Source organism: Dromaius novaehollandiae, chromosome 1, assembly GCF_036370855.1.
Source record: "Dromaius novaehollandiae isolate bDroNov1 chromosome 1, bDroNov1.hap1, whole genome shotgun sequence".
NCBI lineage: Eukaryota > Metazoa > Chordata > Aves > Casuariiformes > Dromaiidae > Dromaius > Dromaius novaehollandiae.
Genome location: NC_088098.1, coordinates 64061007 through 64086629, shown reverse-complemented (window position 1 = coordinate 64086629; position 25623 = coordinate 64061007). Strand labels below are relative to the sequence as shown.

The 25623-nt window shown below is 45.4% G+C and overlaps 1 protein-coding gene across 2 annotated transcripts in view; it reads left to right on the top strand.

Annotated features, from left to right (window-relative positions):
• LOC112993405 (sodium- and chloride-dependent betaine transporter-like) overlaps positions 1–17729 on the top strand; it is a 47044-nt gene extending 29315 nt beyond the window's left edge. For both annotated transcript variants that reach the window (XM_026117043.2, XM_064514807.1), the window contains exons 11-15: positions 851–988; positions 2512–2614; positions 9065–9165; positions 10244–10414; positions 14625–17729. In XM_026117043.2, coding sequence (XP_025972828.2) covers positions 851–988; positions 2512–2614; positions 9065–9165; positions 10244–10414; positions 14625–14789 — 678 coding nt within the window. In that variant the 3' untranslated portion in view covers positions 14790–17729. The remainder of the gene's footprint in view (positions 1–850; positions 989–2511; positions 2615–9064; positions 9166–10243; positions 10415–14624) is intronic.
• The last annotated feature ends 7894 nt before the right edge of the window (positions 17730–25623 follow it).

The window sequence follows — 25623 nt, the reverse complement described above, 5'->3', positions numbered from 1 at the left end:
TTCACTTTTGGCCCGAGGGTCAAAGTTCCCTCCTGCCTCATCTTGCGGATGGCTCTGCTTTGAGCTGGCAAGGCCACCTCAGCGGCAGCTGATGTTCTTTGATTTACCCTTGTGGGTGCTGGGTGCTGCAGAGCCAACAGTCAGGTAGCATGCTTTGCTTCATCTGGCCCCATGGTCAGCTGCTGAAAACCAGCACAATTGCCAGCGGTTTCCAGGCCTCCCGCTGTATTTAGGGAGACTGTTGCAGTGTATCTTGCAGCCAGTCCTGCTGTACCAGGGTGTGCTTGATTTTGGGGCTGAGCTGTGCCCTCACAGTCACCTGGCTCCACTTAATTTCCAGGTGGCAGAGGATCTCCTCTCTGTCACAACAGCTTTTGTGCCTTCTCAGACACTTTCTCACCATGCTCAATGGGTGCAATCCGTCACTTGCTTCCATATGCCCTGTGTGTTCCTGCTGTGCAACAATGTGGTCCGTTGTGTCTGAGGCAATTCCTCATGCAGTTCACAGCTCCTCTCCTCCAGATGTGGCTGTATTTTAACCCTTTTAGCTTGCAGCTCCAGAAGTGACCTCATTGATACCGAGCTGCATTTGGGTTCCCAGTGGCTGCAGCTGGCCTTTGATGGAAGCGAGGCAGATGAAAGGAGAAAACAGCATGGGCAGAGCAGCATGTACAGCTGTGCCCCTCCTCCTAATGTTGGTGTCTCCTCTCTCAGTCTTGTTTCTTGCTGTTTCTTGTCAAGCAGGCTGTGTCATGAAAAAAAAGGGGTTGGGTGGCTAAAGGAAAAAATGACGGTGAGGGAACATGTGTTTAGGGAGCCACTGGGTTTTCTGACATGATTTCGTCTGCAGTTTGTCTGTGTGGAAAGCACGGTGACAGCTATTATTGACATGTTTCCGGAAGTGTTTCGGAAGAAAGGGCGTCGAGAGCTGCTGATCCTGGTCATTGCAGTTATATGCTACCTTCTGGGCTTATTGCTGGTCACTGAGGTAAGGAAGGAATAGCTGTGGTGCAGCTGAGCACTAGAAAGCCTGGAAGACTGACCTGGAGGAACATTTAGATACAGCAAGCTTGTCTTTGATGCTGTTAATTATCCCTCATTTCTAATACATTAGCTGGTGTCTCTCACAATCAGCGCTGCTTTTACCCTGCATGATGCTAGTGTGCATGCTACAAAGCCGCATAACTGAGCCTTCCACAGGGATGGTCTCAAACCCGCAAGAGGCCATGTGATATGCAGTTTTATCCAAATACCAGGCCTGATGATTAAAACAAGCTGAGCTGCACGTGTAGAAGCTCTTGTAAAGGCAGCAATTTTTTTGCTGGCTACTCTCCACAAGAGGCTGGGCTGAGGGACGAAAGGCCAGGGCTAATGAGTGCACCTTAACCTTGCCTGAGTTAGTAGAAGGAGGTTTCTGGACATGTTCACATGAAGCAGTGGAGGGAAGCTGGCCAGAATGAAGTGTGATCCCTGGGAGCAGAAGCAGCCAAGGTGCATCTGTATGATGCTATGCACATGGAGTTTGCCCTACAGCAGCCAAACACCTCCGCCTGCATGATGATGTGCTGTGCCGTGTGTGTACCACATGCCTTGGCTGGGGTCCTAGCGCCCCTCTACATTGACTCCATGCACTGTGTAGTGACAGCTATTTCCTGCTAAACCTCTTAGCCACTTCTGAATGATATTCCAGCAAGATCCTGGCTAAGAATTTGTTTCAGTTCCCACCGAGAGGAAGAGAGCTTTGACTGTGTGAAACTAAATTAAAGGTTTCCATGGCTTTTTTACGCTGTTTTGCATGGAGGCATCTATTCCCATCGCTGTAGGACATCACATCAGTATGTGGTGGGATAAAGGGGTAACTGCTCTGTTATTCTGCCAGTGTTTAGAGTCCTTGAGTACCACTGGGAAGCATCTGCTCGACTTATGTTTGAAGGGCTTTCCTGTAGAGAAAACACGTGAAAATATGAGAACGAGCTGGGAATCAAATGAGCTGTACCAGTAACTGATTACAATTAAGCAGGGGTCAACCCAAAGGTAGAGACAGCAGGAGAGCCATGTGCCTCTGCCACCACAGAGCTTGGACACTTTGCATGTAAAGATGGATGCAGACTAAAATGAGGTATCTGAACATCCTGATTGTCATGTGCCTTGGGATCCCATTTTTGGGGGTGCAAAGATCAGTACAGCCACATGGTATTTTGAAATGGTGCTAGAAACTTGCTACATGATTTAAAAAAAGAATACTCTGATTCCTGCTCCTGGGGACATAGAAAGCAGCCTATACCAACAGTGTCATAAAACGGGTGTGAAACGCTCTCCTGGAACCAGCTCTGACTGTCCTTTTGGGACAGGGTGGCTCCTAGTGTGGTCAGCTCCAAGAGAAAGCTATTCTCCTTCTCCCATGTGGTATGGGTGCAGTCTTTCTGTTGCTATTCCCCTGCTCATCTTAGTCATTTTTCTCCCATATGGAATAGTTTTGCCATGATTCCCTCTTTTCTAACTCTCCCACAGGGGGGGATGTACATCTTCCAGCTCTTTGATTATTATGCTGCTAGTGGTACCTGCCTGCTCTTTCTGGCCATTTTTGAAGTCATCTCTGTAGGATGGGTGTATGGTAAGTGGGACACAAAGACCTGTGTTGCTTCTTTTCAAGGGAAGGATTGGGGGTAGAGAAGAGGAGGTGGATGGAAAAGACCCATCCTCTCCCTGAGGGGGTATGTAATTACCTTTCTTCTTGTCTGGTTTCCAATGTGTTTGCTCATGATGTTTCTTCACTACTCCACATTAGAGTAGGAATGATTTTTCCCTCTCCGAAGCTTCCTCCTATTGCCTTACCTTGTTACCCTTCCCATCCTGCCTTTGAATTAGAATATAAGCTATGGAGAAGTGACTGCTGTTCTTCAGTATATCTGTTATAATCTTCTTATATCGCTCCCTTAGTTTAGCCCTGTCAGTTCATTCAACATGAAAAGCTGGGATGCTATGTGCTTTGCTTGCTATGTATTACTCCCATTCATGTAGGCTGTGAGAGCAGTCCTAAGAGAAACAGGTGGAACTGATTTGGCTCTTGGTGAAGACTGTAACTAACCTACTCAACTGACCTCTGTGAACTATCAGAAGAAAACCAAATGCTTATTAGAGAGTGTGGTAAGAAGAACGTCCTGTGATATCCTATGGGAGATCTCTGGCATGCTCAGCAGTGCCTGAGCAAACAGACTGCAGTTCATCTTACTGAAGCATGTATAGAGACTGTAAGGTCCCACGTCTCATCCTGCATGATGCAAAGTAGCTGCCCTCTCCTTGGCCTCATGGAACCATGGGAGCTCTGTATCTGTAAGGACTGTACAAAGCTCTAGTAGTTGCCAGATTAGATCAGACTGTCAATCCACCCCATCCAGCCCCTGCTGGCTCCTAGCTATGCCAGGCAGATTATCCGTCATAACCTAAAAAAAAGACTGCAGACAAGAACTCCATGTTGGGGCTCTTTCAATGGCCAGCAATGGCTGCTCAGGGAGGAGTGCAAGAGCAGAGGAAGTCAGCAATGATACATTTCCAAAACATTCTTCCAGCTGCTAGCAACTTGTGGCCCAGGGATTTCCAGAGCTAGAAGAAAGATCTTTGTATTTATTTCTCTCCTGTGAATTTGTCTGGCTGACTCAGATAAACATCTATCATCCACAAAAATCCTGCAGCAAGCAGTTTCACAGCTTTTTTATAGGCAGTGTGAGTAGTCACTTTTCTTTTGCTTGTTTTAAACCTGCCCCCTGCTAGTTTCATTTCGTGTCGCCTACGTCTTGCATTAGAAGAGACAGTGAGCAATCAGTCCCTGTATGCACTCTCTGCCACTTAAAGTTTTATAGAGGATGCAATGGCTGTAGCACAGCTGTTGATGAAGGAGGTATCATGTTCTCCAAACACTTTATGCACATCAGGAACCAATTGCTAGCCTGGACGGCCTTCCCTCTTACTGAAATGGGAGCAGATGCAGCCGCTTGGGAGTGATCTCCAGGGAATGCAACAGAAGCATCTCTGCAAGAGAGATATATCCAAGAGAGGTCCTGAAAGAGAAGCTACCCTGAGCGCTTGTGATACCAGATGCAGGCCATATTTAAACTGAGAGTCTCCTTCTGTGCAGCCCCCATAGGATTTCTAGGGGGATGGAGATCCCCTTCCCTCTGTGACAGGGCTTCATCAGCACCACATTGGATTATAGTTGGATGTACAGAATATGCACTGCCCTTGTTATGGTTGCACAGGCCTCATTTCTTCCCTACTGACCAGCACGGATAAATAACAGCAGAGAATTAACAGCGAGAGGGATAATGCTGCCTTAGCAGCCTGGAAGGCAGATGGAGCAACTGGGGGCTGAGAAATGAGTCATTACCTCACCACTCGGTGTTCATTTGCCCCACTCTGCAGTGAGATTTTGCCCTCTTCATGTTCTGCTTTGCATTCATTGGCCTGATGCTGGGCTGAAACGTAGCCAGCAAGCCAAGGAGTGGCATTTTAGTGAAAAAAGTATCCCTGGTGCCACTTAATGGGTTTTCTTCAGCCTCAGAACTGGCAGAACTGAGCCTCTTGCTTACACTGTGAAGAATTACAGTGTTTTTTGCGAACACAAATATGCGTTATGAGTTTCCCCTCTCCCAGCACATACGGCAACCACCCACTGCTTGGCAGCTTCCTTCTGCCTGTCAGGCAGCTGCTGTTACAAAGATCTGAGGATTTCCTCAAATACTGCTCTCATTCTGCAAAAGTATCGTGTGGCATCAGACCTGCCAATCATGTTTGCTGGAGCAAAGTGCGGGAGGCTTTTTGCTTTTTCCCCTCTCCTCTGTCCCTTCCACTCGGGAAGACCCAGCCCTCACGTAAGCAGGTACGCTTTCTGAGCACTATGATCTGCAGCATGACACGACCGAAATGTGCTGCAGGGAGGATGTTTTCCAGGCAGTCACAGCCCGCACATTAGGATAAGCTGTTCCAGGAGAAAGCTGGTTTCCCCACCACTGCAGGAGGGCTGAGGCAGAAGCCATTAGACCTGTAGAGAAAGCTGGAGAAAACCGATGCCAGTGGATACTGGTGGGTGGCCCCAGGGTGAATCCATGCTGAGTTGGTATAAATGTGTCTCTCATACTCACATGCAGAGTGGCTCCTAGGAGCTGTGATCTCCATATCCAAGCTGGATCCTCCCAGTCAAGCTTGCACAAGCTGTGTGTGCATTATGCTTTCTGATGCAGCTACTACAGGTGAACCCTTATTTATGGATCATAAGGAGACCATTCTGTGCACCTGGTACCCAAAGGGTGCACAGTTGTTGCAATGCCGTAATCCCTCTGCTGGTAGAATTTTATACAGGTTTGGCACAGATGTTGATGCTGCATATTTGGGACAGTGAGGAAGCAGATACAGGCTTAGCACTAAGGCAAAGAGCCAAGGTCATTACCTATTGAAATCCTGTGGATGAAATTCAATATAGATGAATGCAAATAAATGCAGCTTGGGAGGAATGATTTGAAAGGCAGAGACTTTTAGGTTCCAAAATAACAGTTCAAACAGATTGTACTGAAAAGTATTTCCTCCAGTGTATACTTCATCTGTGAAACTTGCTGTTGCTGGATAGTGTTTAAAAAAAAAAAAAAAAAAAAAAAGAAGAAGAAACATCTTGGTCCCTTTCAGCTTGGATAACACTTGCAGTTGTTATAAGCTCCCTAGAATGAGAAGGGCTCCGTAAGGACAAGACATAAGAACATAAGCATATCTCTGTCTGGGTTAGTGCAAAATATATTCTCATGAGTTTATGTTCCAAAATTCAATGATTTATCAGAAAAGGATGTGACATCTTTGAGAGTGTATGGGATTGGTCAGCACAAGAGATGTGATATTAGCATTCATGGATAGCAACTTTTGTGTCTTGGAGATACCCTAGACGCAAACATCTAGGGTGAACATCTTTATTCATTCCAACAGAAATCTTTTCAGGGAGGCCTTTAGGGCATTCCCTGTGGTAGCTTTATCTAATCCTTCTAATGTGCTGGAAAGGAAGAGGGAATACATGAGTCTTCTGGCTTCTAATTTGCTCAAAAAGCCAATGTTGACTGATTGAACTGATGATTTCTTAAGCTTGATTACTTTTTCATCTGCCTGCGAAATGTAGAACATGTAAAAACCTCCTGTTCATATACTCTTTGAGTCCATTCACGTCAGGTCCCATTGTGTTTCACTGCATCATCTGCTGCCTACAACCTTGGCGATGGAACAGCAGGACATGGTGGTTATACTGCAGCAAGAAGGGATAAGGACAGATGGAGGCTACTGCACGCTATAACTAGTAATGTATTATTCAGTTTGGGGTTTTTTTGGTGCAGGATGGATGCCTGCTGTGTCCTTTTTGTTTGGTCTCTTTGTAGTTTTCTTTAACTGCTATGGCTCTTCCACTAGATCCTAAATCCAAAATTTGTGATGTTCGACTTCAATGCCATTGCATTGTGAATGAATTTATCCATCATCTGTTTAACATCACAGTGTCTTTCTCTGGAAACACTGGTATCATTTATACATCTCTCTCCTTTTTTCTCTAGTCCATGGAAGATTTTGGCTTTTTGGCAAAATAAATTATTTATACCAACCCTCTTTATCACCAACATATTTTCAGAAACGCTATCTGAGGCTTTATGGGATTTACAGCTTGGTAGTTTTAGGGTTTTTTTCTCTGGTATAGGCTGGTTGTATTTCCCTTGATACGCCACAGCTTGTATTTTCCTGGAGGCTACTTGTTCACTTACAGACTCAAGATGGAAACCATGAGGTATTCAAGAAATCTGTCCTTCCAAACCTAAATACGTAAAAAATTGGTTTTAAAGGAGCTTTCCTGCAAACGTTAGATGTGAGATTCAGAAAATAATGCAAAGAATTACAAAAAAGAAAGGCAAAGATAGTATGCTTTTATAGGATTCACACATTTAAGGCAAACATAATACTGGGACTTAATTCTAAGATGTAAAGAAAGAAAACAAAATAAAATCCTAAACACTACCCTGAACACTAGCAAGTGTGGCTAGTCTGGTAGGCATATATGTTATGGAAATTAGGCTTGTCGGCCACCATAACAGGGCCCGACCCTAGGTTCCTGCAGAAAAAGTTCAGAGCCAAATCAAAGCAGATTAAATAATTAAATTTTAATCACGCGCGTGCCGTAATTACAGCTCGAGCTGGGTGCCTCTGAAGAGGGACCCCAACAAAAAAATTCCTGGGCAATTATAGTTTTCTCAACTTAAGTTTCCCACCCCTCACGCAGTAGTTAGACCAATAGTAATTTTTTAGGTCTGAGGTCTCCTGCTCCTCATTGGATATCGTCGTTGTTCCTAGGTAAGCTGTTTTTCTCCTTATCTTTATTCTTGTGATCTCTGCTGACGGTTACACCTTCATTTCCTGTTGGGTCTTGCCATTGTCTCCCAAGGTCCTGATGTCCTGTACTGGTCTTATTTTCAAAGTTGTGATGTCTTCCCTTTCGGAGTGGGTGACATAGGAATGCAGACTGCGTGTAGCTTCCTTATCTTCCCGGTCTGAACCAGCTCTGAGGCACTTTTCTTACTAAACAAAGTAAAGGTTCATTACTTTATCCAAGTGCGGCCTAAGGCTCCAGCAAATTTTGCTACTCGTGCTAAGCAAGTTTTATATAAGTTGTGCTAAGTGGCTACCTCTAGACAGTTTCAATTCACTATTCTTTAACGTATATTTTGCCCAGCCATCAGATGTTAAGGGTCTCATTACGCTTGCAGGTGGGAACCTTGGCATGACTGTGAGTTCAATGCCATGGGAATACCCTCAAGGGCAGAGCACTTATTTGTCAGCTAAGTACTCTGATAAAACTGTGATAGGAAAAACATGGCATTATTTGATACTAGAGGTACTTAACTGGTAGCTCTTTCTCTGCGCAGTCTAGCTGCAGGTTTTTGTCTAATATTGTTACCCTGTTTTACCTGAGGCAGTCTGATTTTGTACCTCTGGTTAGCTCTAGTTTGGGTGAAGATGTTATGCCCCCTTATGAATGATGCTTTGATTCTTCTTCATTTTACATCTCTTTTTGGCCAGCCTTAGGCTTTTATTCCTAGATGACATCCTAGAGCTTACTTAAAGGTCTGCTGAAGTCTATTTGCATTACATTGTCTCCTCTGTATACCATTTCACACATTTCCTGTTTGTGCTTTGGGTTGGGAACAGTTAGTGCTTAGCACAGATAGGGTTTGGTCAGTGGCAGGACTTTTAGATGCTCTTCAGAGGTATTTTCCATCCAGGTGCATTATGAGATTCAGGTTGATGGAGCATATGTAATCTAGTGGGTGAAGCTAATGGGATGAGAAAGAGGAGATCAGACTCCCACAAGACAACTCCCACTGGGCAAGACAGCAACACTTGCAGATAGAAGATTTGGTTACCAGCAGTGTTTGGATTGCCAGATTTTCTTGTGCTAGGCAGAAAGAGAAATGGTCTTTGGAAAGTAGGCTCTTGATGACAATGAAAATGTCCAGTTCAGTGGGGATACTTGACCTGAACTTCACTGGTGTGCCAATCTTGTTACAAGAAAAGATTTTATTTGGTGTCCAAAATGTTGAAAGGAAGAAAGAAAGCAGAGGACCCATGCGTTCCCATGTGCTCAGCCTGTGAGAGCTTTCCCTTACTGACCCGTATGCCAGACATACCTGCTTGCCTTGTGCCAGGGGTTAGTTCCAGCTGTTAGCAGTACAACATCCATCTCTCTCTTACATCCTCTCTCTTACAGCTGCTGCTGTCCGAGGGACAGGATGTTTCTTTTATGTCAAGCTTTTTGAAAAGTTACGGATAAAGTCAAACACCGCAGTCTGTATTTAGGCATTTAAATTGGGCATTTTGAATGTCAGAAAAGCCAATCACTTGCTGTCACATTGTTAGGACAGCCACTCTTTTGCAGAGAAGCAACATGAAGGATAATGAACATTGGGATCTGATATGAGTAGCTGTTGAAGAAAACAAAGAAAATCTCACCTGCTCATCTCTGTCTTTGTCTCTCTGCTGATTGGTGGCCAAGGTGCGGATCGCTTCTATGACAACATCGAGGACATGATTGGTTTCCGGCCATGGCCCTTGGTTAAGATATGCTGGTTGGTGTTCACCCCAGGCATGTGCATAGTAAGTACACACAATTACAATAGTGTGGCATATTAATACTGGGTTCCTAGATTTGCAGTAGAAAAGGTTGATTTGTTTTCAAAGTGCTGCTGTAATTTTATCAAATTGCAAAACAGAAGTTGGTCCATAGTTGAGCCTGCAATTTATTTCCTTTGTAAAGCCCTATCTTTTGTCTGGAAAATTAATTGAGCCTGAAAATCCTCTTGTTCTCTGTGAAGGCAAGGGAAAATGTATCCTCAAAGTATGAAGAGGTTTGGTCATATTACTTCGGAAAAGAAAACCAGTGAGAATTATCCTTTTCTGAAATACTTGCTTCAACCTGTGGTTCTGTGGCCCCCTGTGGCTCAGAAATATCTTTCTATGGCTATTTGCTTTATATATTATTAAGCCTTCTCAAAAACTTTTCTGACAACTATATTTAAAGAAAATGCACCCCAGGTCAGGCAAGTTCTTTCCTGTTTTGAATTTATGTTGCCTTGTTCCACTGACTTTTACATGACCTCTGAGGCAAATTGTGCTCCACTGTCTGATGTGGACAGTTGTTTTCTTTGACCTCGGTGGGAACATAGATGGGATCTTTGGCTACAGTTTACAAAAGATTTCCGGTCCTTTGTCCACAGGTTTCAGCAGAAGCTGAATGTCTGGGACGTTTTCAAAGCTAGTGCCTGATGCATCCCAAATTGCCTGAGAGGTCTGTGGTTAGAGGGCCCCAAGAGTGGGATATCTGTGCCCTCCTGGAGGGTTTCTGAGAGTGCCAGCACAAAGTCCTGACTTTTATATGACTCAGCTGTTGCCTCAGAGATGTTGGACCCTCAGAGTTGCTACCAACTTTGCTTAGTTTGATCCCATAGGAAACAGGAAGGCTGTACGTGCTGAGAAGCCTGGCCCTGGCTCTGAGATAACCCCTTGCACAGTCAGTGTGCACCAATCTTTGCCCTGCTGCAGCTAGCAAGGCCCGTGCTAGCTCTTGCAAGACAACACAGTCATTGCTATCTAGACTGTGCTTCCAGCATGTCCAGGCTGCCTTTCTCTCTTTGCCTCCTTTGCTCTGGCTATGTCTGTGTTCTCTATTCCTCAGGCGATCTTCCTGTTTTCCCTGATCAAGTACACACCCTTGAAATACAACAATGTCTACGTGTACCCGCCCTGGGGCTACGTGGTGGGCTGGCTGATGGCACTCTCCTCCATGGTCTGTGTTCCTCTCTATGCCGTCTTCATCCTACTGAAAACCAAGGGACCCCTGAAGCAGGTACTGAGATCATGGGCAACAGGCAAATTGCTGGTGCAGCGCACCCAGCTTCTTCCAGACAACTCATGGGAAGAGCTCCAGGGAAAATGCACATAACACATTTCTCCTTTGAGAAGGCAAGGCATGGGGGTGTCCCTTCCCCAGAATGCCCTATAGCTCTTGCTGGTAATCTGAGAGGTTTTAGGGAGTCTCAGCACAGCTTCCAGGAAGAGCATCAAATGTCCGGCATCTTCTGTGAGACATCAGACCACCACATTTGGTGCAATATGTAGATATATGCAGAACATCTCTAATGCTCGCTCCACTGGATAGCAGAGTATCCCTTCCATGTGTGCAATGCCAGAGTGGCTGAGAGAGGTCATGGCTGCATTTATCTCTGCTCAGCTCACCCAATTGTGGAGAAAGTCCCAGGCATCGGGAGCTTGAACAGGGCATTTCTAGGCTCCAGTCAGCTGCAGCTCCCAAAAAGGCTGCTTGAGGCCACAGACTGATTGTCTTGATTTATCATTTGCTTGATCCCACTGGCCACACAAGTAAAGATGGCATAACATCATCTTTGCTTCCTCTTCCTTTACTGATTTGTACCAACGAAAACCAGATGCAAAGCCAGGTATTGCTTTACCTTTTGTCTGTTGTCCCTGCTCCCTTTTTAGTTCTGGATCAGGACCGTGTCACTTTCTCTGAAGAAATTACACATGACTATTAAGGAGAAGATGCTCACTTAGCTACAAAGGTCTAGCCTATGTCATGCCTGCACCTCTCTTTCACTGTAGGCATCTTGGCCTTGTCAGAGCTCTGGGCAAGGTACTAGGAAGGATCGTGCCTGAGAAAATGGTGTCATGGAGATGTAACCCATGATCCATGGAGGAGGACCAGAGTTATATGCAACACGTATAATTTTCAGCACAGTTTCTCTCGCTGTCCTTCCCCCCCCCCAGATTGCAGGCTCAATTGTAGCTGGATGAGGGTCTGCAAGTGAATAGGGAACAAGAGTGTCTCTGTGGACATGGTGAAGGTGTGCCAGTCACACTGGAAGATTTGTGGAGAGGAAGACCCTGCACTGCTAATCCAGCCAGGATTGGGCTGGGTGTGGTACATCCACTTTGGCTCTGCCTCCTGAGGGAAGGTGAATCAGTGCCCACAAGGGCTCTTATTTACTGTCTGGGAACTGTGACTTAACAAGGAGTGACAGGCGCTGTGGAAGAGCAGGCTAATGCCCATCTCAGATTCAGAAGAAGTTATGAGGCAATGCCCAGACAGAGGCAGAGGAGGGGGAAAAGCCTTCAGAGAAATAGTGAGAGAGGCATAAATGATGCAGGCAGGGAGGTGGAGGAGAAAGATGATACAATGAAGTAGGCTCCTAGCTGCCTTTGACCATTCAGCCTCCTGGTTACCGCTGCTGGCTGTGATGAGATGAGGGGTTTGCAGGGGAGCCCAGAGTCATGCACTCCAGGAGCAATGCAGCCACCTCTGCTGGAAGCAGCATGGAGGGGCCAGAGCTCTGCCCCAGGGTCTGCCCCAGTGACTCCTGACTTCCTTGGCTTGGCCTTGCTTGCCATCCGTGGGGGTGTAGATAGCAAAGGTACTCAGTACCTGAATTAGCTTAATGCTGCCAGAGAGGACCTTACAGCCTGCTGTAGCTTTTGGACCAACTCATTTTGACTGGGACTGAGACTTGAAAAAGACCCTGGAATGGTTACATTGGTGTATAAATATGTACAAAGCTGTGTTAGCCAAAAAAGGTCTCTGGACAAAGACACACAGAGGTGTTGCCCGTGTAATCCCTTGAAAAAAGGGCTTAGTGTAAGGCTAAGGTAGTGGCACCCTGGAAAATAAATTATAATTTCCCTTGGCAATTGAACACAGCTTTAATGAAAAGCACCTAAGTACTTCCACTTCCATGACTCTTTCAATTTGGAAATGTAACCTCCTAACATGAGAAAGTCCATGTGAATTTTTTGCCAAGTTTCTGCAATATAATTTGCTCCAAGCTTAGGTCTTGAGTCCTGTCTCTTATAGCCCTTTCCTGTGCTCAAGGCCATTTAGTGGCAATGCATCTTTCCCTTCCCATGGCCAGTTTGAAGAGTTTGACCGTGCAGCTGATAACATCAGACTACCCACAGCTCAGAGGTTTCATATGCTATATAAGGGCTCAGAGCTGTCAGTGAAGTAATGGTCCAAGTGTCCCATCTGTTAAACATGCAATACGTTTTACCTGTGGCAAAGTGCTTTGAGTCCTTGGACTGAAACACTGCTGTAAATGCTTGTTTTATGGCACATCCAAGGGACTTATTTGGCCAGTTTCAGATTGAGGGTTTTTCTATTTATCTACACCCTGATTTAGATGATATTAGATGTAATTTCCAAGGACTTCTCAGTTACATTATTATGAAGAAACTTCCAAGGACATGGTTTAGGAGAGCAGCCCATGCTGATTCAGGGGATAATCAAAGCAAGTGACGCAATATGTTTTGGAATATTTACTCCAGTTTTGAAAAATGTTTTTCTCAAAATTTACCTGTTCCTTTTTTCCAGTCATGCCCCACAAATGTAATATATTAATTTGCTGACACAAATGTTTCCAGGTACAGTCCATTTCAACTGAGTATTGCAAACCATTCACTGAAAGCAAGTTTGTAACTGGTAATTATGATCAGTCACTGCAACAAACTGATTCATCTTGTTACATTTGGCTGACCAAGAAACACAAATGCTGTTTCTTAATGTGTCTGATTAAGACAGCTCAAGTTCCAAACGCTGAAAACGTGCAATGAACTGCTCACAGGAAGCTTTAGGCCAAGACTGATTTCAGAAATTATGGAGCAAATACTTCTGAATAAACAAGAGAAATCCTGAATTCTGGCAGGTGTTTCATAATGAGTGGAAGTATTTGAAACTGATCAAATGAGTCACGGACGAATTGCCTGCTCTGCTCGTGATGTGCTTTGTAAGTGAGGAGCATACACTGGCCTAAACAGTCTGTGAAGGGAAAAGTTAGTAACTGTGAAAGTCGGTATTCATCAGGGAAATGATATGCCACCCCATGAAGCCTGGCAGGTACCTGCAGGACACAGCAGGTTACTGGGCTGTAACAAGATGCTCAGGGTCTCAGGAAGCTTTGTGGTACCAGAGGGGCTTCAAAAACACAATGAGAAAGATCAGAAAATCACAGCTGCTGTATCTGTGGGTTGAGAAAGATAACTTAACACATTTCACCCAAACAGCTCCAAGTTCTTTGCACTTTTTTTAACAATAAACTGCCTGAAAGGCCAGTAAGCTGGGACAACACTAGGGGTTACCTGCAGGGCACCCGCCTGCAGCAAGGGCTGCATTGCAGAAGGACAGGGACAACCCTGCCTGCTGTGACCAATGTAGCTGCCCAGGAGGCATGGTGGGAGCAGGTCTGGGGCAGGACAGGTAGGTAACCCACTGGAGTAATGTCTGTGAGCCTTGTTCCTCCTGGGGAGAAGTGGTGAGGGGATGAGCTCTGTGATGGCCCCCCAGCAAAGGGTGAGTGGCTGCCATGAGCCCTGCTTGCCCTGCCACAGTTTGTTGGGCTTTGAGAGGGTAGATGAGCCGATGCCATGAGACAGGAGCTCCTCATCACTGGGAAGGCAATGCTGTACCAGGGGAGGACTGCTGGGTAGGTATCATGATATGACCTGTTTTATGGGAACTGAAATGCAGGGGGCAGTTGTTTAAGATCCTGACTTTTCTATTGCTTTCAGCCAGAACAGCGGATGCCCAGCTCTTTGCATGGGCCAGACTGTTTTGAAAGCTCCACAGCTCCATCAAAGTCAGTGGGAAGCACTGCTGCTTGGCATAAGAAAACAAATTGGGGTTTACACAGTTTTTTCCATAACCACAAAAAATGTCTATGGCGAAATCAGGGGACTAGAGGCCATGCTAGCTAACCACTAGCATCCTTCCTCCCAGAAATAGGTCTGTGAGAAGCTCTGTGTGTTAGGTCAATAGTACATGGTGTGGGTTTGAGCCCAGAGGTGCAATAATTGTCACTGAGATCACTTAAAGGTAGGAAAGCGAGCCTGCTTTCTTGTACAGCTATTCAGTGGGAAAGGAGTAGGAATTTAGGAGCATTAGCTCTCCAGATGCCTTTGCCCCCAGCAATTGTTGTGGATTGCTATTGAGCGTCACTTTGTTTATCAGCTTAATTAACGGAGACTTCCTCTGTCTGCCTGCCTCTCTGCAGCGGCTAAAACAGCTAATTTCCCCAGCGGAGGATCTGCCCCAGCCGAAGAAGCAGCACGTGGCTGGAGTGTCCGAGCCCTGGGACGGCTCCCAGCCAGAGTACAAGGCACTGTCCCCTCCCATCAAGGAGGTGCTCGGCGTCACAGAGAGAGAAACCCATGTGTAAAGCACCGGGGATGTTTCCTTCATATTCTGGATTGATTCCCTCTCTCCTTCCTGAAGCAGTTTCCTTTCTCTCCTGGGCTCTTCCCTTCTCTCCTTCACATCAGAGGCAGAAGCATCTGGGACTCCCTTTCTTTCTGGCTGGCTGGTGGCATGGACTGGACCAGCATTTCTTTCAGCACCTTGGGGATGGATCTCCCTGTCAACACCCTGGAAGACAGCAAAATGATTTTGTCAGAGGTGTCCTCCAGTGCTGACACTGGGGAAAAAGAGAAAAGCAAAAAAGCAGCGTATTAACCAAAAAGAAAAAAAGCACGGTCATGCTGGGTGGGAGGAAAGGAAACCACAGTGGTAAGAGAGAGCAGAGTACAAAGGTGTGCCAGAGCAAAGTCAGGGATGCAGTGGCACAAAACGATGGGGCGTTAGCACAGGAAATAAGTGAGTTGGTTCAGAAGTACATAAGAAGCTGGAGGATGACAAAGGAAAGTGCATTGCTGGGTCACCTACATACAAGGGAGAGGGAGCCAGCAACATATCATAGGCAATGATAAAAGGAGACTGCAGCATTAGTAGTTACGGCTTTGGTTGTCACTAAAAAGGAAGAGAGTGACAGGTTGCTTAATGTAATCATAGTTATTGATGAAGGATCTCAAGGCAATCTCAGAATGGAAAGGGATGAGGAATAGCTATCTAGGTGACTTGCTTTATTCAAATCTACATGGTCCAGTGAAAATGCATCCAAGAATGAAATAGCTGAACCTTTGACCGTTCTTTCGGAAAAAATCATGGAGTGCAGGAAAAGTCCCAGACCAGTCAGTTAAAAATGAACTGCAGCACAGGAGGGAGAAATGAAACCCCAGGGATCTCACACCTACAGATTTAACTGTACTGCCGGGGCACTTCCTAGAGGAATTAATAAAGGAGTTGATGGGCCTGATTCATACTGTAGAGTAGCTTTAGGGGAAGGGTGGGAGAAGGATTGTTCTCCCTCGGCTTTGCTGCAGCCGACTGCTCAAGGGATAAGGAAGACAGATAATCAGGCACAATGATCAAAAGCTCAGGAAAGATAAAGGGATAATTAATAGGTAAGATGGGTTCATTGGAAACAGATTGTGTCAAATTAAAGGTCGCTAGTTGCTAGGGTAGTCATGAACATGACGCAATGGCTGGGAGGTATTTCACTTGAATGCGGCATTTGGTACGATTTTATACAACATTGTTCTGTGGAGACTGGGACTTTGTATAGCACGGCTGTAAAATGCAGTGCCAAAGCCTACTTGAGCACATATCGGAATTTCACAGTCAAAATCACAGGAAAAGCCAATGGTAGGATCTCCTCAGGAGCTTTAACGTGGTCTGTGGAACACATGCCAGTGGATGGCTATGTTGCAAAACAGCGTATCAAACCGTGCAGGAGAACTGCCATTAAAAAGAATCACAGATGCGACGGGCTCCTCTCCCACTTCTCCTTTACCTTGTTCCTTGTTCCAAGTAATTACTTGTCCCTGTGCTATGTGGAGATAAACCACCAGCGCTGTATGTAAGTGGGAAATTCAGGCCTCATCTGTGCAATGCAGTACCTTTTCCAACTGCTATGGGAACCTTATCTTTTGCAATTTTCTGTGTGTTTAACTGGTGAATTAGCACAGGGCAATTTTTCCCCTTTTAATTTCCCTTCCTTAAAAATTAAAATTAAAAATTGCTGGTGAAATGAACACTAAAATACAAGTATCAAAATTCATAGCTCTCTGGGATGTTGTAATTTGATTGGACAAGATTTACAATAAAGGTAGAGAGACCTGGCAAACCTCATTCTTGGTTCCCTGCAAAGGACTGCAGCATCACATAAGACACTCTTCATTATATTTTTTAAAAAGCTAGATGTCATGTTCCAGCAAAAGTCATGAGAAGAGCTTAAAATCCAGGGGCTTGCAGTCAGGCCTTATGGTAAATATTTTGGTTTTTTCCCCCCTCCCTTCTAGTGGCTTTGGCTCATTGGGTATTTGGTGTGATGCTGACCACAATTTGGTGGGCTGAGCAGTTCCCCACGGAGGGGCTCCTCACACAGCTGGAACAAAAGCCAGCAGCTACCACAGCCGGGGCCAGGGAAGGTTTTGGTTTTGAGAAAGAAAATCTCTTCTATTTTTCAAGCAACAGAAAGAGAAGTTAAGGAGCGGGATTTGGACTTGGTGTCCAGAGTCAGTTTTAGGCATTTACATGGGTTTCTTGTATGACCCTTGGTAGAACATTTAACCCCTTTGATCCTGTTACCATGCCTTTAAGATGTACGGTAGTGCCATACTCCCAGGGTGGTTGGAGAGATGTGTGCAGTCCTTTTTCTGAGGTAATCTCATAACACTGTGAAAATCCTAGCTAAAAGTAAACTACTTCACACTTTCTGGTGCAAATGTGAGGCTGTGTTATTGAAAATAACTACTATATGAACTGATTCCTCTGCTGCTTACATATAACCTGATAGCGGTGCCTTACTGCTGCTAGAAAGTAGCTTATTTGAATGAAGTCAGAAAGGGCACTGCTGTCCCCGTTGAAAACAATTACAAAATTCCCAGAATCAGGAAATTCATCCAGTCACTTTGAATGGGATTGGCAGAATCATGGGAAGTTTAACAAGAAGCTCAGTGGTCCAAGTACACCCAGTTTGGAGAGCAGGGAAAAAAATCAGTAATGGCCACTTTTTTTTTCTACAAAAAACCCAGCTTGTAGTCATAGTTACAGACCAAATAACAGTTTACTAAACTTTCACAGACATCTCTGTGGGCATTGCTGGAGACCTCTGAATCTGTCTGAAAGGAAAGTACTCCCTTTCTACACACCGTCATCTTGCAAATACACTGTTAGAAGGGATGGTATTGAAAGAAGACAGAGAGAATTTTTCTCTCTAATTATTGATACGAGGCCAAGAAGTAATGCATTTAAAGCTGAAGTAGAAGAGAAGTTACGAGGTAGCCATTCTCTGCTGCTCCTGGTGGTCAGCCAAAAGGCACTGTCTACAGTAAAAAGGATATACATCCTTCAAGCACCTAATTATCGGGGGTGAGGGGGTTATTTGTTTTTTTTCTTTAAACTAAAAGATCTTTCCCCCCCTCTCTCCAGAAAGGAAAACAGCAAAATCTTTAGTTAGGAAATACAAGAATCCAAAAGGTCTTGAATTTTCTTTCCCCTTCTCTTTCCCTCATTCTCTGTTTCTCTCCTTCCCATTTTTCCTGCTCCCTCCCCTTCAGCCCTCCCTTCCTCCTTTTACAGTGGAAAATGGAAAAATGAGGAGAAGAAACAAATAGCTGCAGACTTTTACTGGAGAAAAAAAACTTGAAGAAAGAAATATAAAACCAACAGCAAACAAGCCAAACAAGATGTTAATTTGTTATTTGTTGGTCACTGTCAGCAGTGTCAGCATCTCAGCAGAGAGCCTGGGCCAGAGGAGGAGGTGGGGGCTTTCAGGGATGGATAGGCATCCTCTAGCCAATGTGCTCTTACCCTCTGCTGCTGCTGAAGCCTTGCCTTTACTGAGGAGGACTCTTGAGCTGCCTAGGATGAGGTAAATCCAGAAAGGAGCCTACTCTTGAACTGGCATGGAAGCTGCAGTGTCCTGGTGAGGATTTTCTCCCACGTGGGTCTGCATAACCCGGCTGAGCGCAATGGCACAGAGATGGCCAATGACCAGGGCCGGCTGGCAGGGCCTTGTTGATGCGTGCCTGAATGAGCCCTTCCCAAGTCCTTTTTGTAATTTTGTTGTTGTTGTTCCTAAGGGAAATGTGTAATTTGTGAACCTCTCCCCTTAAAACCACATCAAAGTGAAGGTGGTTCATGGTCCTGGCCAGACAGATCTCTCCTGTGCTTGAGTAAGGGAAAGAGAAGCAGTGGCATCTCCCAGGCAGCCCCAGGGCTGAGCTGGCCCAAGAGCCTCCTGGGGAGCCTCCTTGTCCTGTGCAGCCCATGGAGGGCTGCCTCCAGGCCCTGAAGGATCAAACAAAGCCCTTCACTTTCCTGCCTGGACAAGGAGATCCTGCTCAGCTCTTCAGGTCAGGTGTCAAGGCTTGGGTCACGTTAGCCAACAAAGGTGCGACAAGCCAGGCCTAGCGTCTACCGTGTGGGGATTTTTTCATAGTTTTCACAGAAATTCTTGCATTTCTACCTTTGTCCAGCACAAAATAATATATATTTCTTCTCATTTTCAGGATAGCTTCAATTTTCATGACTCCAGCCCTCAACACAGTTTCTTCGGTGGAGGAGACATGCATTGGCATTTGATTGTGGAAGGGGCTCAGCTCACAAACCCTGCCCCTGCCCATAATGACTGTGGTAGCCTGAAGGGAGAGGACGGTGATCTGCTGCGGCTCCCAGTGAGCTAACAATACAGCTATGTCCTACTCCAGCCTTAGCTCATCTTGGCTTTTTGGGTGGACAGAAACTGTGCCCAATATAGTCATAGCACAGTGGATAGTTACTTTTCTTAACTACCAAACGGTTGGAGCTGTAGCTCTGTCCTGATTAAAGCTCTTGATTTTCCCTTGGGTCTGTGAATGTATTGCACCTTGCTGAGGGCCAGCAGAGGACAAAGGGCAGTAGGGACTGAGCTGGAGTAAATGGGGCATTTTTGTTTGTGGAAAACCTATGGGAGAGTAGTTGAGACTAATTCCTCAAATGCCAGCAATCTTGGCTTGTGCTTGTGCTGCATTAGTTATGGGTGTTCTGTCTGCAGCCACTGTGTGGTTTGTGTTTGCTGGGGCTGCCATGAGTGTTTGCTGTTCTAGGTACGTGAAGAGTGTTTGGGGAATTGGTTTTGAAGGGAGCTGAGCCTTGCCCAGGTAGCAATAGGAGACAATAGCAAAAAGACTTGGGTGCACAGCAAGCAAGGGTTGGCAAACAGGGCAGTCTGCATTCATGAAGGTATTGAGAGCTTTGGATCATCTTGTTCTTTGTTTTAGTAGTTTACATGCACTTTTGTATAGTTCACCTCTAACTACTTAGCTTAGTAGGGATTGAACAGGGTAAAAGGAAATGAATATTAATCAAAGGAGAAGATAAAATAATGTAAGCTTTCAAAAAATAAAAATTATTAAGTGCTGGACTCAGGTAGGTGCACAGCAGCAGAGCAGGAGCTTCCCAGGTTTTTGAATAAGGTTTAATGTGAAAGGTTGCCCTCTGAGGGCTCTGCATGTGTACACACAGAGCAAGCATCTCCCAGTATCCGGCAAGTTGGTTTGCTTTGACTAAGGGAGTGGCTGAACTGGAGCAACTGAGAGGATTTGAGGGGGGTCCATAGATGAGACCTGTGAGCGGCTGTTGTGGAGCTGCCTGTCCCCACCACGGCAGCCTTTGTCCCACGGAGGACCCCCAGCTGAGGAGGAGTCCTGCTCGGGAGAGGGCTGTCATCTCTTTGGTAAGAGTCACCGTTCAGCTGACACCCCACTATCGCCTTGTGCCAAGGATACTCCTGCAGCAGAGGTGATCTCCAAGGGCAGGAAGATGGTAGTTGATTCTGCTATGGGACATATATATAGCTGGTTTGTGTTGTCCAAGAGGACTTTGTGGTAACCTGCCTGCTGGGCATCAAGGCAGGGCTGGGCAGCTGAGCTTGTGAGATGCCTCAGTAGGTTGCTTGCAGGTGTGGGGGAGGACCTGGTGGTTGTCATCCACACTGGTATCAAGGGTGGAGGGAAGGGTGAGAGGGATGCTCTGGAGGCTAAATACAGATGGCTAGATAGGAAGCTGAAGATCAGGATGTGAGACCTGAGAGATCTGTGTATACAGTACCACTCAGTTCTCTCCACAGGCTGCAGAAAAGGGATGAGGCATCAAAGACTTTATTACTGAATCTCTTGCTGGGGCAGAGGGAACAGAAGAAACTGTTCTAACAATGCTTGCTATTTTGTTTTGTTTTGTTTTGTGTTTGTGGTTTTTTTTAACCTAGAATAGCCTGACCCGTTGAATGCTCTTGGAATGTGATTGTGGATCTGTTTTGAATCTCTGACCCATGACCTGTCTCTGCAAAGGAGGACATATATTTTCAGAGCTGTCTGTTTCGGTTTGTCAAGCCTGGGCTTGGAAAGTCATGTAGAAAGGAAAGAGATTCCAGGGAGAAATGCTTTCAATGGCTGTGGAAAGACAATTGTGGGCAACTCAGTCCTGTCTTGCTTTTGGTGACATGCCAAGACTATGCTGTGAAATGCAGTCTCTTAATTTTTTTCTCCTCTTTCTACAGGCTGTATAATAGTTTCCTGCCTAGTTTGGGTTACGGCCAGGACAGGGAACTTTATCCCATTGATAGGCTAGGATAGCTGTTCTGGATCAGAGGAGTGGTCACTCTTGTTCTTTCCCTGCCAGTGGCTGCTAGACTTTTCCAAAATACACTTTATCAAGCGTGTGGTTTGTGTTGTGCTGTAGAGCAGATAATGGTCCCTAGAAGAGGGCTGACTGATTAGAGGCAGTTTGGTGGCTTTCTCAAGCTCATATTTCATCAGTAGATCTTTTTCTCATGGAGAAATAAACCCATCCTCACCCTGCCAAACAAGAAACAACCTGTCACTTTCCTACATCCTGGAGGGCAACCAGCACTGTGTCTTCCAAAGTGAGCATCCCCTCTCTGTGTACAGATTTCTCTAGATTTTGAGTGCGGATGAGCTAATTGCATTGAGCAGGAGACTGGTGTTTCTTGGCAAGTGTCCCAGAGATCTGGAGTGCTGTACGCTGGGACACTGCAAGCAACTCACATGTGAGCTCCCAAAGCTGCTAAACACAAAACCCACTCAGTGGCAGTGCAAAGTGCCTTAAACTGGGAACTGTGGGTTAGCCTCCCCGGTGAGACTTTAGGACTGCAGTGGGCAGACCGTCAACTGGAAGTGGCCCCGTGCTGGGGTCTAATACCATAACTTAAGGGAAAAGTGTCCAGGCATTCCCATTTTCTAGGTTACTCTTTTGTATGAGGTAAGCCTTCTCCAGATGGGCCAAGGGGACCATAGTTCTCACTGGCAGTGTATTGTCTGTCACATAATAGGGAATGGCCATGGAGCCATTCTTTCATTCCTTCATTCATTCTTTTCAGCAATCCTTTCCCACCAGCTGTGCCTATGCAATGAGTACCAGGCACAGGTATCTGTCCTGTTGCCAGCACTGGGCTTTCCAGTTCCTGGCTGCTTTTGTAGAGCTCAGATTTAAACTTCATGCTTGACTAAAGAGGAGGCTACTGGCTAAGTAAAACTGAAGCTCATGGACAGCTTTAGTTGTCCTGTCTCATAAACCTTCGTTTCCAGGAGCCCAAGAATGGGAGTGTGTTTCTGTATTTGGGAGAGCGGTACGGGTTAGGCCTATTTAATTTCCTTTCAGAGTCTGTGGGTGGAAGATATTCAGGCCTTGAGATTATGTTGGTTTTGCAGTGGCAAGATGGGAAATGGCAGGTTAGAATTAAATTCTCTTTCTCATTTTTTGGTGAGTTACCTGCCCTACCAGTGACTAAAAGAACCAGCTTTTTGAAGTTATTTAGTGCCTAAAGTTTCTAAAGTTTTACATAATATAATTTTCTATATGAACCAAAGGACCTCCACCCTGGGCTCTTCTGCAGTTCAAGACAGTGGTGGTGTTTCCCTTGTATTTGGGGTGGGAGAGCTCAGGACCACTTTCCAGCTTCGCCAGCCTCCAGGCAGTTAGAGCTGGGCTTTGTTAATAACGAGGGTGGCTCCTCCAAACACCTCCCCTCTCCCGTTCATCTCCCAAGTCACCCAAACACTTTTAAATCTGAATCCTAAGTGTAACCCAGGTTGTTCTAGTCTGTGCAACCAGTCCAGCCTCAAGAGGGATGGCAGTTACCCAGAAGTGGGGGATGGTGCTGAGCAAGAAAGTTGTAAAGACCAGCATTCTCTATGACTGGGGTCTAATCTGTAAACCTCATGCACTGTTGGTGGCTGGGGATGTGTGCTGCTTTTCCTGAAGAGAAACTTTTGAATATGCCTCTATTCTGTTGATGCTGATAGAAGCTGCTCACTTACTTCTGGAGTGTTTCTTCAAGGCAGCTGTCATAGCCTGCAACTGGTGGCAAGCAGTAGCAAAATATTTGCTGGTCAGTCCTTGGGCTCCCACAGGGTCTCATGTAAAGATAGAAAAGCTGAAATGGGGTTCCTTTCATAAAGTTTGAGATATTGATCTGAGAAGTGGCGTATCTCTCTGTGCATGCATGAATGTCAGGGTATCTGAGGGGGAATTTTGCTTTGGTATTTTCTGAGTCTTAATTGCGCCAGACTGATGTACACGCTGTGACAGAGCCCTGGCAAGTAAATACGTCTCTGATGGCATTTCAAGTTTGTGAGCCTGTATACCCCGACTATAAATAGAGGTAGTTCATAATCTTGGTAAACCTTTCTGAAATTTCTTCCCTCTCTGGAAGAAAGGGAAGGGCATTTTATTTACCCTAGGCTGAGGCGTCAGCAGCACCTTCCGGTCATTCTGGCCCAAGTCCCACCAATAGGTTGACGTATGGCCCATCGAGTGATGGCAAAGCAATTTCCAACTGTCCAATTCTATTGATGGAAACACGTCTTCCCTGAGGGGTGAAATATGATTACTGAAAACAGGAGTTCATTTTGTATCTGTGCATCACATGAGCAAACAGCAGCAAGGCTGGAGACATCTTCTCTCACCCAGGGCCCATTGTGCCCCTTCCTCTCCCATTCGCACACATGCAGACATACCCATGCACAGAGGTGCGTGCACAGTCTCTTTCTAGGTACTCTGCTGATGTAAATTAGATTCTGACTGCATGGGGCTTTGCAGAGGGTTCAAGACTGCTTTTCTTTGGTTTGGGATACTCCTTGTCTTTTATCCCCTGCTTATTCACTCACAATTTGCCAAAAGACCCTGTCCTGGAAGGTCCCACCCTGTAGCCCTGAAGCAAAAACTCCTTTTCTTCATCCTTCTTTTAAGACGTTGTTTTCTTGGATGACTAACTTGTTTGCAAGCTGTTTATAAGCCATTAACATGGGAGTGTACCAGTGACAATCTACAGGGCTCCCACGATATCTGCAACATTTGTCCTTTGCTCCTTGACATGGTTCAAGACCTTGCCCGCCGTTCCCTCAGAGGGAGACCTGTGTCTGCGATCCTGGACTGGCTGTGGGTCTTCCTCTTCTGCCATCTCCTCTCTTCCTCTTCTCTCCAAGTCTTTGCAGTTTTCCTGATGACTCTGATACCTGAGGTGGGCAGTGATTACACTGTCTGTTGTTAACATCACCTTCATTGCCTGGCTTGCATCTCACCGCCGAATCTGTCCTCTTTCTCCCTGAACCTATGGCACCTTTTTTCCCACACCCGCAGGTTTTGGAGGTGCATAGCACCAAACAAAGCAGCTCAAGTGCTTCGCAATAAGATTTCCTCTCCCTGTGGAAAGGTGTTGGCATATGATTGTACTGGGAAGTGACTTAAGCTATACCAGTATAATTGAACTTCAACTGATTTAAAGCATCTACTTTCGAACTTTTATCTGCATAAGCCTCTTAGTAAACAGGGAAAAAAAGTCATACTCTCTACCGGCAGGACTATACTAATGATCTAGCTAGACCTAAGGACACATCTACATTTGAAGTTTGGATGGTTTACTCGGTATGCAATTTCAGTTAAATCTTCCAAAGTATGTGTGGACATTTCTATTAATGTTTCTTTTACACTAATTTCGATTTACATTAAGTCCATCAGGATCAAGTTTAAGCTATGTTGAACACAGTGTTACTTTTCACACTGCTTTTGGATGGATTAGAAGCAAAACAGCTAAATCGTCAGTCCCTCGTGGAAGCAGTTTCACTGATAGAAAGATACCCCAGTTTTTTAACTACACTTAGTGAAACAACCTGTAACCACAGGTGTATTTGCACCAATGTGACTGTTTCCACCTATTACTTTAAATGGTCTTTATACTGCAACAAGCATGCTTACAAAGTGGACTGTTCTGGTTTAATCTAAACTAACTGGTTTTGATTTAGATGGACTACATGGGTTGCTTATGTGCAGACAAGACAAGGCCTAACAGAGCTGCCTGCAGTTTCTGTCAGTCGATAGTGTCATAGCCCTTGGGTCAGCGCCTGTTAGAAGCCCTTTTCCCTGCAAAATCCTGAGGCTGGTGTCTGTGATAGCTTACGCTTCTGGTTCCTCACTTTTTAGTTATTACCATGATCAAATAAATAGGTTGGGTTACCCACGTGCACCAATCACCCTCACATGCTACTGCCAGCTTTACTGCAATTGAGGAAGGAAACTTTATGATGGTATAGCAGTCTGAGCTTTCACTGTTCTTTAGTAGTTAACAAAAGCCATAGGCATGCTACTTTGTGTGAAACAGTATGTTTTTCTCCTCCCAGAAACATCCATATTTATATTCCTATTTAGTTCTATTGAATGCAAAAGTTGATCACATACCTAGAATTACTCCACTGAAACAAACAGGAGGTGAAGGCTCTTCATTTAGAGAAAGGGTAGGAAAAATGCTACTGTAACCTCTTTTGAATAAATGCATTTTCTTTTAGTGGACTTTTCTTTCTCTGGTCCCTAATATCCCCCCTTCTCCTCCAACATATCTCAGGACTTGTGAGATTGATCTTTATTTTGTTCTGGAGTGCTTAGTCCTTCCAGTGTGGATTGTGAAAGGTCTTGCTTGCTAACTGAGAGCACGGCGATAACGAGTTGTTAGCAGAGACAGCTTTTCTCCTAAGCGTGAGTTTTCTCCTTACATGAGTTAAGCTGATGTACACAGAAGAAACAGCAGAAAAAAAGCTGAGCTTCAGAGAACTTGGCTGTTTTTCTCAGCTGATGAAGTCTTACTTGCCGTATCTCCAGTG